The sequence below is a fragment of the Atta cephalotes genome (genome assembly GCF_000143395.1).
Source record: "Atta cephalotes unplaced genomic scaffold scaffold00003, whole genome shotgun sequence".
NCBI lineage: Eukaryota > Metazoa > Arthropoda > Insecta > Hymenoptera > Formicidae > Atta > Atta cephalotes.
This window is the reverse complement of record NW_012130067.1, coordinates 9356647-9377759: the sequence shown is the minus strand read 5'-3', so window position 1 is coordinate 9377759 and position 21113 is coordinate 9356647. Positions and strand designations below refer to the sequence as shown.

The 21113-nt window shown below is 31.6% G+C and overlaps 1 protein-coding gene across 1 annotated transcript; it reads right to left on the bottom strand.

Moving 5' to 3' along the window:
• Nucleotides 1–8946: 8946 nt before the first annotated feature.
• LOC105625655 lies at nt 8947–20904 on the bottom strand. Its single transcript, XM_012206978.1, has 3 exons — nt 20671–20904; nt 11027–11407; nt 8947–9531 (listed from the first exon to the last, which is right to left on the bottom strand). The coding sequence occupies exons 1-3, from the start codon at nt 20902–20904 to the stop codon at nt 8947–8949; spliced, it is 1200 nt and encodes a 399-aa protein (XP_012062368.1).
• Between the last annotated feature and the right edge of the window lie 209 nt (nt 20905–21113).

Here is a 21113-nt window from a genome sequence, read left to right as displayed (position 1 = left end):
TTGAAAATAGAGAAAGCGAAGATGTCGAGTGTAAAAAGTGCGAGCAATATAGTATAGATATATAGACCTATTTATTTTGTTTTGTTAAAAAGGAATCATCTGTTTATTTAGCATTTGAGACGAAACGTAGAATGGCCAAGCTGTAAGAATCAATCTGCCTAGTCTATGTTTTTTCATTTAAGTTTTCTTTCTAAGCTCGTTCAACTTTCCTTCCGGAGTTGTGCATCTCTTCTCCATGTTTATTTGCCCCGACACCACCGGTTCGAAGCCTAATTGGCCATTCAAGCGTGGGCGCGCCGAGAATGGCTTCACCTTTATCGCCATATGATTCCTGCACACAGAACGCGGTAACGACGCATGGCGGAAATTGACGCAACAACTAATCAACATTTCTTACTCAGAAGTAATAAATATATAATTTCCGATATATAAATCCAATCTGTTGTGTCTTTGACCTATGGGAGAATAGGATCCTTTCGTCTGATTGGGTATCAAAAACCGTAGTCTTGTTGCATGATTATTTTGGATATGTCTTTTTTGTCATGTCCGTTTTTTATAAGGTTAGTTTTAGGTGGTTGAGTTCTGTCTATAGATGTTCTTTGTTAGAGATGGTGAAAGCTCTATATACAAGTGAGTTGATTGCAGACTGTTTTTGTGCTTAGTGGTGATGCGACTCGGCATATAGCTATCTGTATGTGTTGGTTTTTTGTACTTGATGGCTTAAGGCAGAGCCTTCCAAAGGGTCACGTGATCGTATCTCCACAAAAATTTCAAGTCTCAATTTTACCCCCTCCAATGCTGCCTTCCAGTCTTTCCGCCACACGCGTTTATAGCTGTCGTAAGCAAGTATGCAAATATGCAAATATAATTCTTAGGATTAATAAAGATTCCAAACGAAAATAAAATAAGTTATAAATATGGCTTCTTTGCTTTTATTTCTTTTTCGATATACGTATTTATCTTTCATGAAATCGCGCCTGACTGCTATACGAAATGATTACCCGCGTCACCGTGCTGGTGTACAGCCACGAATAGGAGAATCGTTGCATGGTGGGAGACAAGCACGAGCGAGCGAGAGGCAAGGGAATTAAGGGCCCACGGCGCCCGATTAGGAAGGCTCTGGCCTAAGGTATCATCACAGTATAAAGTATAGACACTGAGCGTTGACATCTTTGATGGATCTCAGGTTACATAACTCGCCGCCATGTTGGAAAGGCGCTTATAAATTTGAGTTTTTATAAAGCTACAGAATGATTTAAAAAAAAAAGACAATTCGGTCGTATCATGAAAATTATTTATAGCGAGTATATTTTTAAATCAGAATTATATAATGTCAATGAACCCATATAAAAATATCATGACCATTATATAAAAATAATATTTATATTAATAATAATAATAATAATATTAATAATAATAATAATATTAAGCAGTAATAAGTAAATCAAAAATAATAATTGATTAAATAATATATGAAAATTGTAATTAAATAATTATGTATGAAAAAATAATATATTGCGTGAAAATTATAATTAAATGTGAAGTTGTAATTTAATAATATACGTATATGCGCTCATACACGCACGCACGCACCCACGCACGCACGCACGCACGCACGCACGCACGCACGCACGCACGCACACACGCACGCACACACACACACTTTATTACAAGAATACTTTATCGTATATAAATATAACAATCTACACAATATAGAGTCTCTGAACAAATTTGATTTAATTTTTTAGTAAAACTTAATTTTATTAACCTCTTGCCATACTTTTCTCTTATAAATTAAAAAAAAATTAAATTTTGTACCCACGACTTTCATCCGTGATACTCATGTTTGAGTATACAATACCGATTTCCTTATCATGAGTCTCACACAATATTATAAGCGAAAGAGTTAATTATATTTTATGAGAAGGAGATTCTGCTAGGAGCTAACTGGAGATCCAGCTAACCTAACCTAATCTAACCTAACCTAACCTAACATAATCTGCAATTTCAATTTGCTGAAGGCAGTCACATTCTTGATTAGAAATCGACGTATTAAAAATTGGGGACCACATAAAATGTTCAGTATCCATACTGTACGTATTTATACAGGGTGCGTCACCAAAATCCGGACAAATTTCAATTTAAATTTTCCGCTATATTGTGCCTCCGCCAGAGATTGTTGGTGTTCGAGAAAGTTTGATGCTTAGTAAACAGACATATTGGCCAAAATGGCCGCTATGTTGAAACCAAGTGCGGAGTATAATCGAAGAGCCGCAATCATCGAAGGCCTTCGCGCTGGATGCTCAGCAATGGAAATAATTCGATTCTTTGGATATTCGAAATTAACCGTTTATGACGTTGTGGACATATACGGCTTTAGAACAGTCCAACGAAGATTCCAGTCTGCCAGTGAGGAAGTCGTTCGAAAGAACACGAGGACCCCCGCAGTCGGAGTCGTTGAAAGGGCTTAAGCGCTGATTTCGAATGATCCAGGGCAATCGTTGCGAAAATTAGCATCGATTATTGGTGCAAGCGAGCCAACAATGCGTCGAATTGTCGAGGAGGACTTTCGATACAATTCGACATTAAAGATACGACAGATGCTCTCTGAGGCTGCCAGGACAAACCGAGTTGCTTGTCTCCCATTCTGGCCTTCCAGATTTAAATTCCTTGGACTACTACGTGAGCATAGTTGAAAAGATCGCAAACAAGATATCCTAATGTGACGTCATTAAAGATCGCTATTGAGGCAGCATTCGTCGGCATGGACAGCGATACATTACAGCGAACGTTTCAAAGAATAGAAACTGTCATTCAAATGATTCAATCTAATGGGGGATATATCGAATAATTGTGCTTTACAGGGATCCCCCAAGTGTCATGTAAAAGGATTTTTTGTAATATTTAATTTTTCATTAAAAATATTTTGTTTAAAGAAATTATTCGATTTGTCCAGATTTTGATGACGCCTGTACTGTGGTACCATCAGCTTTCTTAGAGATAAGAACTTATGTCAAAGGAACAACAGATCGGATTGGCAGGATATTAAACAAACACAATCCAAACTATCTTCAAACCCAAAAAAATAGGACAAATCTTACAAATCCTAAAGACTTCCACTCAGCAAGAGTATATAAAACCTTGTTCCTACGGACAAGTATACATTGGAGAAACCGAGAGAATAGTTAATCTACAGATAAAAGAACACCAACATAATGTCAGGCTAAAATACGCCACGCATTATCAGAACACAACATTGAAACAGGACATCAAATACAGTTTGACAAAATGACTACAATAGCCAACATTATCATACTTTCACAGTATAAAGAAGCCATAGAGATACAAAAAATACCTTAACAATCTAATGACTATAGAGGTAATGACTATAACACAAATAAAGTATGGAAAACCATTCTCTCTTATTGAAGATCGACCAATTTCCCTCACTTTCCCCTTCACTCACAATTCTCTTCTTCCTTCCTCCCCGCCACTCCAACAAGTAGCATAATACAGTGATGCCAGGCATGTCGCACTTGCGCATTGTTTACAACTTAGCGTGCTATAGCTATTAGGTTAAAGTAACAATATGATACTGTATGGACCGCGAAATCTGAAGACCAAATCGGACAACAGGAGGTGTGAAGAATCCTAAGAGAAAAATAGAAATGAGGTAAAATATTTTAGGTTAGAAAATGAATCGCAATGGAGTCAGGAAAAAGGCCCCAAAAAGGTATGTATCCAAAAATTTAGAAGATCTTGGTTAGAACGAAAATATCTTTAAAGGTTAGTTGGCAGAGAATGACAATAAAGCTTGGTGTAATATTTCGCTTAAATGTTGTCGACATTATTTATCAAGGCATGCTGAATCAGCTTCTCATATAGATAATGTAAATAGTATTGATGTAGAAATCAATATCCCACAATAAGAGATATGTCTAATTTCTATATATTTATTTCTTTTTTGGGCGACTAAGGACGCCAGTTTCACGAACGGATTACTCTACTGGCGCTTTGAACTGCGCGCATGCGTGAGTGCGGGGCATGTATGGCAGCACTGGTATAATATAAAAGGAACAACTCAGGCCAGTGATGCACTGTCGTAGGAATAATTCACACGACAGCGCATCATTGTATCAGGCTGTTCCTTGCCCTAATGAAGTGGATTGCAAAGTTCATGAAACGTTGGCATTTCAAAAATGGACACGGAGAAAACCCGCAAAACGCAATAATCTTTATATAGAAAGTACCCGTGGAATATTTTCCTCAAGAATATTATCAATTATAATTGTTATTAATAGTGTTCTGTTGCTTAAATGAACAATTTTTCTAATTGTTAATTATTTCCTTAACAATTATATAACAATTTCTTCATTTCTTCGTTTTATTTCAAGTATGTGCAATATATCTCGACAAGCGTTGCGTTTTGCGTGTTGCAATTTATTTATGGTTTTACGTTACAGTCATTGTAGACTTTAGGGAGCGTTTGTATTATAACAGTATGCGGTACTCTGTAAGAATTGACTAATCACAGTCGAGTATTCTCCTCCCATTTTATTGTAAAAAGGGAATACTCAAAGGTGATTGGAAGATAATTTTTACAAATTACGGCATATAGCATATGGTTACGGCCAATATAAATGCTCCCTTAAATGGAATTATAGTTACCTCAAATTTTCTAGTAAAAAATCCGTTCCTTTGTTCCGATTCCATGTACGGCACCCTTAAGCACCAGAACTATTCTTGAAAAGAAACGTATCGAAAAACTAAGGAAATATTATATTATACTATATTATACCATCGACGAGATATACTATTAAAAACTGTCAATCCTGGACAAATTTTCGGCGGTATAAAAAGAGTCCGGAGGTAATTGAAGAAACGCTGATATTATCGACAATTGATACAAATTTATTATTATTAACATAAATATTTGACTCATATATTATTAAATTCATGATTTTGTATTACATAAATGTTTCAATTTTTGTTACATAAATAAATATATTCGTAAAGCTATAATATTCTATCAATATATTTGCAGAAAAATTACAATTGTTTCTTTGTGATTATCACCTTTGTTGATAATTTTGACGATAATACGAAATCATAATTTTAAAGAAAAATCGAGTATTATTGAGTTATAAATGCATAATTACCTCTACTAAACTAATAAATTATAAAATTAGTACAATATTATTGTATCAATTTTTAACTCTTAATCACTTTAATATTCACAAGGAATTCTCGTAAGGATGTCGGTTTTTAATAGTATCTCGGTGATTACACATAACATATACTGTAGTATTTCTCTAGACTTTCGTATACGTTACTTTTCAAGAATAGGACCCCAGATACGTCTCAATAGATTCGGTGCTTGTGTAAACTTATTCAGGCCTGTTAGTAAATCTGTTCAAAAATAATTCCTGAACAAAATGAAGTGGTTACGGACTATCAAATAAGAGAGCGTTTATATTAGTTGTAACTGTATACCTGAGAATACACCAATAAGTTTGAGTCCGCTTAATGCAACTATTGTTGTGAATATTGTTATTGATAGTGAGTCTGTTAGGGAACGTTTATTGGTCATAACCGTATGCTGTATGCTGTAATCTGTAAGAATTGATTAATCACAGTCAAATATTTCCCTCTCATTCGATAGTAAGAAGGAAATACTCGAAATTGATTGGTTAATTTTTACAGATTACAGCATACGGCTTATGGCTATGGCCAATATAAACGTTTTCTTAAGACTCACTATCAAATATCTACAATAATGGTTGCATTAAAACGGACTCAACTATTATTGATATATTCTTCTAAATCATCCAATCAGAATTTTAGATCTAGAAGAATACATCAATAGCATTGAGCGTTCACTGAACTATTGAGTCCGCTGAATGCAATGTCAAGCAGTCACGCTTGTAGCAACGAGCAGCCATATATTGAAGCGAAGCACTCTAAAAAGTATCAAAGCTGCTCGAATGTGACGTCATCAAGTTGATGCGCAGTAGAAGTCTAAATTCATCTATGGGATGAGAATTTCCTTGTATTTCTATCATAGTAATACATAGGTTTTGAAATTCAATTTTTATGGTATACAGCATATATGGTATACAGGGGAGTCAGCATCTAATGTTAAATATAATATTATATTATAAATATAATATTATAAATATCTATGCTATAAAATAAAAAATAGCTCGTGTAGGAGTCCTAAAATAGGAAAGAATTATTCATCATGTTGAATTTAAATGTATTCATGGATTCAAATAGATTTGAAAAATTAGAAGCGCAAATTCGAAATTAATTAATTTCTATCTGTTTTATTATAATTTATTCTCGTTTACTAAAAAAACAAGAACAGCCAAAAATTAGATTTTTTTTCTATCATATGAAGATTGACAGTTTAGAAAATCATATGGAGTATTTGGAAAGTTCGTGCCGATTTTGAAGGATAATTGAAATGCAGAAGATTTAAATTTTAGTATACATTTATTAAATTATATAGGTGCCATTCTGTTCTACAACCTTTCTCCATCTTTCAGGCAACTTGAAAATTTCATCCTTCTCTCAGGTTTTTCAGCGAAAAACTTTTCTAAGTGATTTTTTACCTCGACCAAAGAGTTAAAGCTTTTTCCATGAAGGGAATTTTATAATAATCGAAAGGTAGAAATCAGAGAGTCTGGTGAATATGGTAGATGGGGTAGAACATTCCAACCGAGCTCTAACAACTTTTGTTGAATTATCAAAGACATGAGGCCGCGCATCTCTATTTCTGGACGTTTTTGTTCAATTGCTGTCTTCAATTTGTCTAATTGGGAACAACTTCTCTGAATTTATCGTCTCGATGTTTGGTAAAAGCTCATAATACAGGATCCCTTTCCAATCCCACCAGACACAGAGCATGACCTTCTTTGGATGAAGACCGGCTTTTGGGGTGACTAAAGGTGGTCCATTCCGCTTTCCCCAAGATCTTTTTCGCTCAACATTATTGTAAATGATCCATTTTTTATCCCCCGTCACTACTTGCTTCAAAAATGGTGTCTCCTCGTTGCGTTTATAGAGCGAGTCGTAAATGGAAATGCGATCCATCAGATTTTTCTTCGTTAAATCGTGGGGATACATCAAAACGGTTTATGTAGCCAAGCTTCACAAAATGCTCGTGGATGGTGGATTTTGATATATTTAACATTTTTGCTAATTTACATGTCGTATAGCGTGGGTTATTCTCAATCAGTGTTTTAATCTTCATCTGTGATGGAGGGCCTACCTGGGCGTTCTTGATCTTCAAGATTGAAATCACCAGCTTTAAACCTAGCAAACCAGCTTTAAACCAAACCACTTCCGCACAATTCTTTCAGCTACAGCACCTTCGCCATAAACAGCGCATATCTTGTTTGCCTTTCTGGTAAAAGAAATGCCTAAAATATACTTTGTTTTCTTCCATATTCAAAGGCGTATAAAACTGACAAAAATTAACGTATCGCAACCAAATTTTTTTCCAAGTATGCCCTGAAATATCATCTTTTATCAATGTACGCATGTCATTTGTTTTCGTTCTAATATATTCAGACCTGTCCTTACCACCTACCAAAAATCGGCACGAACTTTCCGGACAATCCAATAATTAATACAAGAAACAGATATTTTTTTTACGATCACATAAATATCACTACATTTTCTTTATATATATATATATATATATATATATATATATATATATATGTTGTATTTAATTATACAATTACTATACTATATTATATATATATTTCTCAATATTTTTATCATATCGATGAACATTTACAATTATATTAATATTTATCGTAATTAACAATTTTTCATGCACGATTATGTATAAATATGTATAAACATACATAAATATTCATAAACATATATAATTATGTATAAAATATGTCCATGCATGTTCATATATCCCTCTTTCTTTTGTAAAATTATTTTTTGATGTAATAGAAATAATAACAGTAATGTGAAAATATAAAAAATAATTAAAAGGAATTAATTTTCGCATTGTTCGTTTTAGAAAAAAAACAATTGGAAAAAATAGTTTGGAAAAATGTAAAAAAAATTATTCATGCACAATTTTATATACATAATTATACATAGGCAATTTTTTATATTTCTTCAAATTTGATTTTTTTTCAAAACAAATAGTGTGAAAAATAATTAAAAATTAATTATTTTTAATATTTTCACATTACTATTATTATTTCTATTAGACTACAAAGTAATTTTATAAAAGAAAGATAGATGTGTGGACGTCATGTATGGACGTATTTCATGTATGATTATACGTATTTATAAATATTTATGTATGTTTATATATATTTATACACATTCATGCATTTTTTTTACCGAGATAACTATTATCTTTAAAGAATACATAATTACAAAATGAATGAAATGCTTTTGTATACATTTACGAATTCTATTTATTATTATAATTAAAAATGATTTATATAAATCAGTGCTAGGATTTATTTGTACATTTCGACCGCGCGCGCGAGAAGCTTAGTTCCTTTATTTCACCAATCTGCGCGCAGCCTAAATATTGATTGACAGGAAGCTAAAAGTTGGCCAAAATGTACAAATAAATCCCAACACTGATATAAATGATTTACGTCAATTTTTATGTGAAAAGCGTTTAAGTAATGAAAGACAAGATGATTAAGACAAGATTAAACAATAAAATATAAAATGTGGAGCTATAAATAAAACAAATAAAATAAAAATTTTAATCAACACAATATATGAATTGTTGAATAATCTGACAAATTATTGTTAGGTATGCCTGTACAGTAAAATTAATTTCTATGATAATAAAAAGTGAAGACGATTCAACTTTTATTTAATATTTAACGGTTTTTGACATATTTATTATTTAAGTATAGATAATTACAATATTGCTGTATCGAATATTCACATTTATCCATAACTGATGGTATAACCCATGGACAACATTAATGTTTCTTTGATTGCCGGATGCAATTGACGTTCGATGTATCTGGTCAATGCTTGACTAGCACCCTGCAAAAATATTTCTTCCATTTCTTTTGTGATATACTCCTTAGATTGCCAATTCATTCTGTTTGGATCTTTCAAGTCTAAAGAGAACAGATTGTCAAAATTGTCGTTTACTACGAGATCTCGCAATACATGTTGTGATGGATCCTTATTCCGGAAATCATCGGTTAAATTAATTTTAGTAAAATTTACAGGTTTCTCTGTTGATTTACGTTTATTTATCAGAGTATCCGTGAAGTTCCACGGTGTAAATACAAACGTAGCACGCGCGTACCGTGCCATTGAACGTTTCTGACGTGATGATAATTTGGTGATCCAAGAATTCTTCTTCCATACACCGAAATTCATCTCAGGGACGTGCGAGTAACGCAAACGTTGACTTTCGTTCGGTATGACAATATCTATTTCTTCGGCGTTGCCCGCTAATTGCCTCGGTTCCGCCGCATCATACTTATCATTCAGAGATAATGACAATGTTGGTGTTACCTGTAATAAACAAAAAATATTTAACAAAAGTATTTATGGACATCATAACTGCATCAATAAAAATATCTAGTAACCAGTTATAACTGAACACAGAGTTGTACAAAACTGTAATTCAATTAACAATTACAAATTACAATTACAATGTAATTCTTAATTCAATTAGTAATTATATTTCGTAATTATTAATTAGAACTGGAAATAATTAAATGAAGTAATTGCGAAAAATAATTGTAAACAAACAATTATTTAATTATTAATTGTTAATTAATTAACTGTAATTGTAATTAGAATAAGAGCAATTAATGCTTTATAGAATATTGTATAAATGTATCCTTTTATAAAAAGAAGTATCTCGATATTGTTATGTGCATATGAAAAATAATAAAATTTATCAAATAATACATATGAAATGAAAAATAATAAAATTTTGCCTAACAATTGAGTGAAAGTAATCGTGCAATTACAATTATAATTGTAACTGAATTAAATATAATTGCGACTCAACAATTACTTTAATTGTAATTATTTTAATTGTAATTACAATAATTACAATTGCAACATAATTGTAATTACATCGAAATTGTAATTAAAGTAATTACAATTGTAATTAATTACATTTATTAATTAATTATGCCCAACTTTGACTGAACATAAAATGAATAGTGGACACAATTTTAATTGGAACGACATTGATATATTGTATGAGAAAAAATTATTTTAAAAAAAGATTATTATTTATAGATTTTAAAGTATTGATAAAGATGCATACGTATTAATCAGTTTCAGCTAAAGTTAAATATTCCTGAAATATTTATAAAAAGTTCCTAAAATTCCCCAAAAACATTCCAAAGTATTTGCATAAAAGATAATAATCTTAGAAAAGCGATTTATTCTTAAAGTATAATAGGTTGGAAAAAAATTGCAAAAAATCCTATGTCATACAAAAATAAAAGAAACAATTCTTGTAAAATAAAATAAAAAAGTGTCTAATAAGATAAGTGTAATTAAAAAGAGATGAATTTAAGAATTAAATAATAAAGTAAAAGAGAAATAAAGACTAATTAAAAGTAGTTTGCTCTTGTGCAAAGAATTACTCCGATTACTTTACAATGAAATTTTGGTAAAATGTTGCACTCCTTATATTCTCTCCCAGATGATTTTTGTTAATCAGTAAATGCTCCTCTCCAATGTTGTGTACTGCTCTCTCGCTCGCTCGCAATTTTCGTGATATATACGAAAATATATATTCATACAATATTCTGAATATTTCATCGACATTTGTATATTCTGCGACCATTCTTTCACATTGTGCCGGAATATTCGGCACATTGAGAATATGAATCGAACTTTCTATGAATATTTAGCATTAGCTGAGGTAAAATATTTATTAAATTAGTAAGATAGTAAATTAATATTTTTATAATATATTTTTTGATGTATGCGTACACATGACATCTATTTTTAGAAAAGATAATTTTTCCAATATGTAGCCTACCTTATTAATTAAGTGATACGGTGGCCATTTATCCTGCCGTTTGATTTGCTTATCGATGCGTGTAGTACGGCAGTCATAAGCATAGATCGATGCAAATCTGGGTTCTAGAAAACTGGACTCTGTACGTATACGCATCTGACCGCGTCCCCGGGTGATCGGATTGGTGAGAAAGTCTATTCCCGCGCGCCTCAGTCGCAGTGTCATTTTGCAGGATTCAGCGGAAATTAGGGCATGATGATTTCGCGGTATTAGGGACACTATTCCTGACACTGACAGATCGTTGAATACAATGCGCGTCCTCAGAAAATTGTGATCTGGATCGTACACGCATTGTTCCACTCGTGCCCAGTAACCTCTGATCTCCTTCGTATTTTCTGAAAGCTACGAAATAGACTAAGGCCATGTGCATGACTTTCTTGTTATTCGCTCAATTATATAATTTTTTTGCAAATAGCGACAGAAACACATCTAATAACCTTATATACGATAAAAATATTGAATTTTTTTAAATATTAATATTTCAAAACTAAAAAACTTCGGAAAATCTTGAATATGTTGAAAATTTTGAAAAAATTTTCGAATAACTTTTAAAATATTAGATAATATTAGATCTTTAAAATACTTTAAAATATTTAAAGTCTATCATATTTACTCAACTACATGTCTCGTTTTAGGATCTTAATTTATCTGGGTTCAAGTCACCCATGGCATTTTTGATTGCATTTTTGATGACGGCTCTATAATTATCATAAATCTCAATGGAAAATATTTCTTTTTTTTAATGAAATGCTAGAATGTATAAAATAGAAATATCAAAATATATAAAGATTTTAATAATAAAAAACTTGAAGTAACAGGACTCTTAATGTTTAAAATCCAACAACGAGATATAAAAGGCTATTAAAGGCAAAAAAACTTAATAAAACTCCATTATTAGTTTAACATAAGTATAATTAAAGATAGAAATAATAAATCAAACTATAAAAAGTACAAAAGTTAAAACGCTAGAATACAATTACATACATCTTTCGATCTTACATTTAAGTCCTCTTCAAATATACAAAAAATTTTATTTCCCAGCGCAGTATAATACAGTATTATTCAAAAATTAAGAAAGCGACTGTTTCGTTGCATAGATGAGAGTTTATTTCTATTATCATTAAAGACAATCATTTGATGTTTGATTGATCATAAACTCACATTTTTCACAGATAGATTAAAAAATTTTTTTCTCTAACTGATATGACAAAAAAAAGGCATAATTTCTAGTTTAGAGGACAGAGTTCTATTGTTGATGGATTCTGTTTTCCATGCAAAAAATATTACTCTTATCATAAACATTTTGATAGAAAATGATTTTCCGCTTAAGTTCATTTTTGATACCATTAATAATAAAATCAAGAACATTACTCGGAAAAAGATATCTAGAACTAATAATTTAGAGAATAATAAAGAATCTATTAATTCATCTTGATTCACTGTCTATGTACCGATTTTAATAGAAAAATTTCAAACAATTCAATAAATGATATCAAGGTTTTTATTATAGTTATACAAATAAATTAAAGAAATTTATCAAAGTACATAAAGATCCTTTGAACTCTTTCTTGAAGTCTAATGTTGTTTATAAGATAAACTACAATGACTGTGACGCATTTTATGTGGGACAAACGGGGATAAAGCTGAAAACTCGGATTTCAGAACATCGAAATCATATACGTTGGAACACAGCTCTAAATCGGTAATAACGGATCATTGATCGCAATTGGGTGATTTTGATTGGAATAATATTCAAATCTTGGGTGAAGAACCAATTTATAATAAGCGCCTTGTCTCAAAGATGCTTAACATTAAAAAAACAGAGTAACAGTCTTAATCTACAGACGGATACAGAAGGTCTTCATAAATCATACATTTCGATAATAAACAATGTTTGACTTTGCATTGCCAAGATTTATCGCAGTACAGTCGAATCCGTCGAGAATGTTAGACGCTATTCGCTGATTTTTATTTTATTTTATATATTGGATGTTACACGCTTATAATGTGATATTAATTTTTTCATCGCTTTTAACAAAGCAATGAAACTTGACGTTTTTTTATAATACTAATATAATTTTTCTCAATTATCGGACTATGAGGTGAGTTTTTACTAGAGAAACGTATTATACTTGTTCTAAATAAAAAATTTTAGATTTGATAACTTATAACGTTTCTATGCTTCTTTATGTTCTCTCTAAAATAATGAGAAATTTTCGCAATCGGTCAACCAATCGCTTGATAAGTAATTTTCCGTTTTCTCTATTTTAACTCTCATCTAATTATGCAACGAAACAATCTTAATTTTTGAATAATGTATTATACTGCGCCGGGAAATAAATTTTTTTGTACATTTGAAGATGACTTAAATATAAAATCGAAACATGTATGTAATTATATTCTAGCGTTTTAATTTTTGTATTTTCTACATTTTGATTTATTTCTATCTTTAATTATACTTATATGTTAAACTAATAATGGAGTTTTATTAAGTTTTTTTTACTCTTATTAGTCTTTTATATTTCGTTGTTGGATTTTAATAATAATTAAAAATTTTTGCCAAAAAAAATATTAAAGAACAATTTGTGAAAAGACTCAATAATCAGTTTTTTTTTCAAAAAATCATATCTTTATGATAAAAAAAGATACAGATAAAAATAAGTAGTGTTTTGAAAAAAGGAAAACACGAACTTTAAAAAAAAATACATTATATTAATTCATTTTAAAAAGTATAATTATTTGCGCGGCTGAAATGGGGGCATTTTTATACATACTCAGAAAAATGATATTGGAGGTATATCGGTTATTTTCTTCTTCAAAAAAGAAAAAAAATGCAATGAAAATATTTTATATTAAATATATAATGATTTTGACATTACTTACTTATTAAGTGTACAACTTTGCTTCCGCCGTTTTCCTATAGATGGCTTTAGCGGTAAGTGGTGGTCGAAATAAATAGATCATAGACGTCATACAATAAACTTGGGCATCTGTCAACATAACCCCATAGAAACATTAGTCGATTTGTGTCTGCATCATAAAGTTATTCTCGATTGAAAATGTCAGTTTACGAGCCAAATTCCTGTCATTTGCGGGAGGTTTTAATTTTTTGCTTCAATATGAAGAAATCTGCGGCTCTCAAATACTTATGGTGAGGCCGCTATTAGTGAAAGAAGACATGTCGTGAGTGATTTCAACGCTTCAAGAACGGTGATTTTGACGTCCAAGGTCATGCTCTGTATTTGGTGGGACCAGCTTGGCGTAGTGTATTATGAACTGTTAAAACCGACTGAAACAATCACAGGCGATCGGTATCGAACGCAATTGATGCGTTTGAGCCGAGCATTGAAAGACAAACGGCCGCAATACAACGAGAGACACGATAAAGTGATTTTGCAGCATGACAATGCTCGACCCCATGTTGCCGAAAGTGATCAAGACATACTTGGAAACGTTGAAATGGGAAGTCCTACCCCACCCGCCAGACGTTGCTCCCTCTGACTATCACTTGTTTCGATCAATGGCACACGGCCTGGCTGACCAGCACTTCCGGTCTTATGAAGAAGTAAAAAATTGGATCGATTCGTGGATAGCCTCAAAAGATGACCAGTTTTTTCGACGCGGATTCGTACGTTACTCGGAAGATGGGAGAAAGTAGTGGCCAGCGATGGACAATACTTTGAATCATAAATGTATAACCAGTTTTTTACAATAAAGCCTCGAATTTCGGAAAAAAAACGGCGGAAGCAAAGTTGTATACCTAATATATTTTATAACTCCTAGAAAATAGAGCAATCATTTCACTAAGACATCTCGCAAAACTACTTTTTTGACAATGAATGTTTTAATTATAAAAAGAGACAATACAGCACTAATAAATAGGCACTACTAAAAACGAATTTTCACTTTCGATAAAAATTTGTCGAATTTACATTTGACGGGTCCAAGTTAACTAAATTTTTATTGCATCACAATTAACGAAGACAACAATGAAACAACTGCATGATCGACAGAGAAGGTTTTAAATTTTTTTATCCTGTCACTTCAACTCTGCAATATTAACCGTAATAATAACAGCCGATTAAAATTTTCACCTGAGTCCAAATGATCCATTCATGTAGTTGAGGATTAAATCATGTAATTGAGGGTTTATCTGAACGTATAAAGATCTAATATTTTTTGCAAGGCCTTAAGATCGCTAGAATCGCTTGGTATGCAAAGAAAAGGAGACGAGCAACAGTGATTCAGATTTCAAGTAGAGAAGACAATCTAATGAAAGTGCCACCTCTCCTAATGTTTATTGTATTGTAATTATCAACTGATAAATGAAATACATATTTAATATCCTTCATAGGACATATCATCCATTAGACATCTATATGATCTTTACAGCCATCTACAGCCATCTTTCTTCACATTGGAAGTTAATTATTAGATATCCATTATAGATCCATTAACTCCATAATGGATGATCCACAAATCCATGATGGACGTTTATTAGACATTTATTAAGGATACATTATGGCGCGATACATTATCACGAAATGAACACAGTTTCTCATAAAAAGAAAATGCCACGATCCTAATAATACACAATACCATTATTCGAAGGGCGTATGTTCTGGCGAACGTTATTAAGACAACGATATTCTCTGAATGTTCTTTGGAACATCCCTTGGAGATTTGCTATTAGGGGGACTGCTATAAGAACCATATGTAAAAATTAAGTTCCTCATATCTTACAACCTTTCTTTTGGAATTGCTTTCCAAATCTCTGAAAGAACTGTAACTGTCAGAGTATGCTCTCTTATACTTGCCAGGATGAAGATAGCCAACATACATGTTCGGTTCCCTCACTAACATTTTCTTGTATCTTGTTGAAAAGGATTTATATAACGATATAACGTCTGTTACAGCCACACATTCTATAAATAAGTCTGTATCTTTATATATATGTCTATGTGTTTATTAATCATCTTTCAGAGGCCTATAAAATATCTGTAATTGATACATATGAGATTTAATATAGACATCTATGAATAATACATCTAATGAGGTTTTATGGACAAATAAAATGGGTGCGTTCAGCAGAACGCAACTGCTGCGCAATGATTTGCTGATAAGTTTGCAATATGTTGAATTTCTGCTGAAGTTCTTCTGGTATGATTGACATATGACATATTAAGTGTACAACTTTGCTTCCGTCGTTTTTTTTCCGAAATTCGAGGCTTTATTGTAAAAAACTGGTTATACATTCATGATTCAAAGTATTGTCCATCGCTGGTCACTACTTTCTCCCATCTTTCAAGTAGCGTACGAATCCCGCGTCGAAAAAACTGGTCATCTTTTGAGGCTATCCACAAATCGATCCAATTTTTTACTTCTTCATAAGACTGGAAGTGCTGGTCAGCCAGGCCATGTGCCATTGATCGAAACAAGTGATAGTCAGAGGGAGCAACGTCTGGAGAATACGGCGGGTGGGGTAGGACTTCCCATTTCAACGTTTCCAAGTATGTCTTGACCACTTTCGCAACATGGGGCATTGCTGCAAAATCACTTTATCGTGTCTCTCGTTGTATTGCGGCTGTTTGTCTTTCAATACTCGGCTCAAACGCATCAATTGCGTTCGATACCGATCGCCTGTGATTGTTTCAGTCGGTTTTAACAGTTCATAATACACTACGCCGAGCTGGTCCCACCAAATACAGAGCATGACCTTGGAGCCGTGAATATTCGGTTTAGCCGTCGACGTGGAAGCATGGCCAATTCCCCATGATTTTTTGCGCTTGGGATTATCGTAACGAACCCATTTTTCATCTCCAGTCACAATGCGATGCAGAAATCCCTTCCGTCTTTGCCTTTCAAGCAGCTGTTCACAAGCAAACAAACGCCGTTCAACATCTCTCGGCTTCAATTCGTACGGCACCCAATTTCCTTACTTCTGAATCATTCCCAGGGCTTTGAGGCGTTTTGAAATGGCTTGTTGAGTCACTCCCAATGATTGTGCCAATTCTTCTTGATTTTGACACGAGTCTTGCTCAAGTAATGCCTCCAATTCAGCATCTTCGAAAATCTCTCTTCCGCTATGCCGGTCTTCGACGTCAAAATCATCATTCTTGAAGCGTTGAAACCACTCACGACACGTTCTTTCACTAATAGCGGCCTCACCATAAGTATTTGAGAGCATTGATGAGTCTCAGTCGCAGATTTCTTCATATTGAAGCAAAAAATTAAAACCTCCCGCAAATGACGAGAATTTGGCTCGTAAACTGACATTTTCAATCAAGAATAACTTTATGATGTAGACACAAATCGACTAATGTTTCTATGGGGTTATGTTGACAGATGCCCAAGTTTATTTTATGACGTCTATGATCTATTTCGACCACCACTTACCGCTAAAGCCATCTATAGGAAAACGGCGGAAGACTTTAATATTCACAATTGCTTATGGTTACTCCTCGATTGCATGCTGATTCGATCTCCAAAAATCGATTTACGTACTGTTTTGTAACTTTTGATGAGTCTCAAATATACCGATAGCATCTAAACTCGATCATCTGAAATATCTCGATCGTTTTATGATAGGAAAAAATGTTTCAGATGAAAGCTGAATGGTTTCAAGAAGAATGTATTTGATCAAATTGTTTTTTCTTCTAGATGAACTGTGATGGCATCAAAAAAATATGAAAGTCTCCTCTACTTGTTTAAATGAAATTGTATATTTTTTTTACACACCTATGTATATAAATATGATTCCTTTAATTATTCTGCATATAAAAGTATTAAGATAGTGATATCAAGAAACCAATAGTTTACGAGATATTTTACTTTATTCTGACATATTATATTGACATAAATGTTAAATATTAAATATTTCGTGAACTATTTTTTGATATTTGCATCTTAATACTTTTATGAACAGAATAATAAGATGAATCAATTGGTGTAAAACATATATAATTATTTTTAAAAAATATATAAGCCAAATGAATAATTTTTTAAATAAGCAATTATATATGTTTCCTTTTCACCAATTGATTTATCTTATTATTCTGTTCATAAAAGTATAAAGGTACGATTATCAAAAAATTAATAGTTTACAAGATATTTAATATTTTATGCCAACATGTGAAGTATAAAGTATCTCGTAAATTATTGGTTTTTTTACATAACTACTTTAATGTTTTTACATACAGAATAATTAGAGAAACTATATTGTGTAAAAAAAATCATATAATTTCATTTAAAAAATGGAGATGATCTTCATATTTTTTTAGCGCCCCCTAGAAGAAAGAAAATATAATCAAGATACATTCCCCTTGAAACGATACAACTTTTGTTTGGCACTTTTCCTTCTATTGTTAAAAACAAGCGAGTTAAGAACAAGCGAGAGTTATCAGGTGATCTGTTTTAAATGCCTCATCTTTACAGAATGGGGAATAAAGTCGATAAGGACCCCTAAACAACTCGGAAAATATATGTTTTATAAAAAAATGTTTCAGACAAAAGTTGTAGGGCTTGAAAAGCTCTATTTACTGATCTATTTACTGATCTTATCAGTTTGATTTTGGGTGGCATTGCCAAAGTCAAGTCAAGGGCACATCGATTTTTTAAAATAAAACATCTTATTTTTTATTTCAGAATCTAATCACTGATGCTAAGAGTTTTCTAAAACACTGTATAAATAAAGTTATTTTTCATTAAGTATTTTTCGAGTTATAAGACTTGAAAATTACAGTACCGTTGGCATTAGCATTACGCAAGTGTTCGATCGACAATTAAAACTTCTTATATATTGTTCAGAATCATGTCCTGGATAACATTTGTTAAGATCAAGGCCATTGAAAATTATTCCTTTTATTTTCATTTTTGAAAATATTTATTTTTATTTTCACTAAAAATTCATTTTTACATAAACAGCATGAAATATTGCAGCAATATTATTTTGAAAGATTGCAATATTTCATAAAACAATATTGTAGCAATATTCCTGTGTCCGCAAAAATAAAACATTGCTGCAATATTTAAAAAAATATTGCGTATATATTGTTATAACATTATGCAATATTCAATAATTATTCTAGTTTTATTAATTGCATTATTATTGTTTTTAGCATCGTATTCTAAAATACATACGATTAAGTTATGATCAAAAAATATTCAGCAACCTAGGAAGCATATCCAAAAAAGATTGGAATCTCCAAGAAACTCATTAACTCGATTTGCGTAATTCTTTTTCTTATTACGAATCCTAATTTCTTATAAGGCTCCTTATAAGCCTCTATTCTATTTTACATGTCTACCGACAGTGATCGGTGTCGTTGCGCAGTTTTTTCACCATATGAAATATCTGCGCAACGATACTGATAATTGTTGATAGCGTGTAAAGACAGAATAGGGGCCTTGGACGTTTTCTTATGAGAGGCGTATCCCTATCATGGCGGAACTGCGTACATATTTAATGAATTATAATATTGTAACAATATATTTTATTTATATCGCAACAAAATATTAAAATTACAATATTACAATATTCGCAATATTGTTGTAATATTTCCAATAAAATGTTAAAATTTCAATATTGCAGTAATATTGTTACAATTTTTTTAATATTGCGCACTATTGAAATATTGCTGCAATATTTCGTGTTGGGGTAGACATTCATATAATTTTGTTATAATTACATAATCATTTATACATATGTAAAAAAACGTTTTATGAGCAATATTTATGTAGATATTTTATGTAGTCAATATTCACACTTCTAAGGAATGATTTTCTAAATAAACAAGGCTTTTGAAAGTTTATATTTATAATAATAATAACCTTCTCAGATAGCATTTATGTTGCATAAGATATTTAAAAGACATTTTAAAATATCTTATATTTAAAAATGTCTAAAAGGCATCTTTAGATATTTTCCTTAATTTTTAAATAGAATCTGGAAATTCCGTATTCTCACACACGAAGTCATTCTTTGCTTCCATAAAAAAGGAATCATAAACAGAACATATTAATCGCCAGATATGTTATTATAAAAAATTTTTTTCTTTTTTTCCTTTTTTAATATATTTAATATATATTTTTGTTGATAAATTTCTTTCTCTGGACTTTATCTTATTCAATTAACGCGTACTACAAACGATTGAAAAGGAAAAGAAGAATTTGTTATTATTTTATTGACTTGCGATAATTTTTTTTAATATTATGCATTTCTTTCTTTGTCATCTTGATACTATATTAACACTTCTTTGACTAGCGATTTTGCGTTCTTAATTAATAAACTTGTTTGTAATTCTTTATTGTCGTCTGTATGTACTGATGATGATCAAATCTTGACCGAAACGTCTATGTTTTCTTATATAATAATAGTAAATATATTATTTTCGTTTTAACATCTGCCATCGTGGCTATATGCTCCTTATTATTTGTAAAAAACATCATTTTTTGTTAAAGTGTAATTAAATATAAATTTCGAATATAAAATTAAATATAAATGGAATATTATTCTTAAAAGAAGAGACGAAATTCACTTTATCAAATTCACTGTATCAAATAAATTAAAAAAAGAGAGAAATCTTACTTTTTGAAAAAGATATTACCTTTACGGCCATACGGGAGACAGACATTTCCAGGGGAACGGAATGTAGTTCGCGTTGATACAATGTTCCAATCTCTTCTTCATCCAAATTGTTTCTTCTAATGGAATCCCTATGTAGTGCGTCCAAGGCGCGTTCTAATCGTCCACTGCACGCATCCCAATCGCTAATACCGGTATATGCAAAACCAATTGACAAGAGTTTAAATAGCCAAACCGCCGGCTGTCTGAACTGCATTACCTATGGCAAATGTAACAATTCTGTTTATGGTTGGGTAAAAAAAATAATTACAACCAGTGAATTTGATTAAAAACAAATTTTTAATTTTTTACAATTAATCACTGACAATGATAGAAAATGAGATGCGGAAAGAGCATGGTGCTTTATAATGATAATATTGGTCAAATTTTTGTATTTTGAGTCATACAACAATCATTACGGATTTA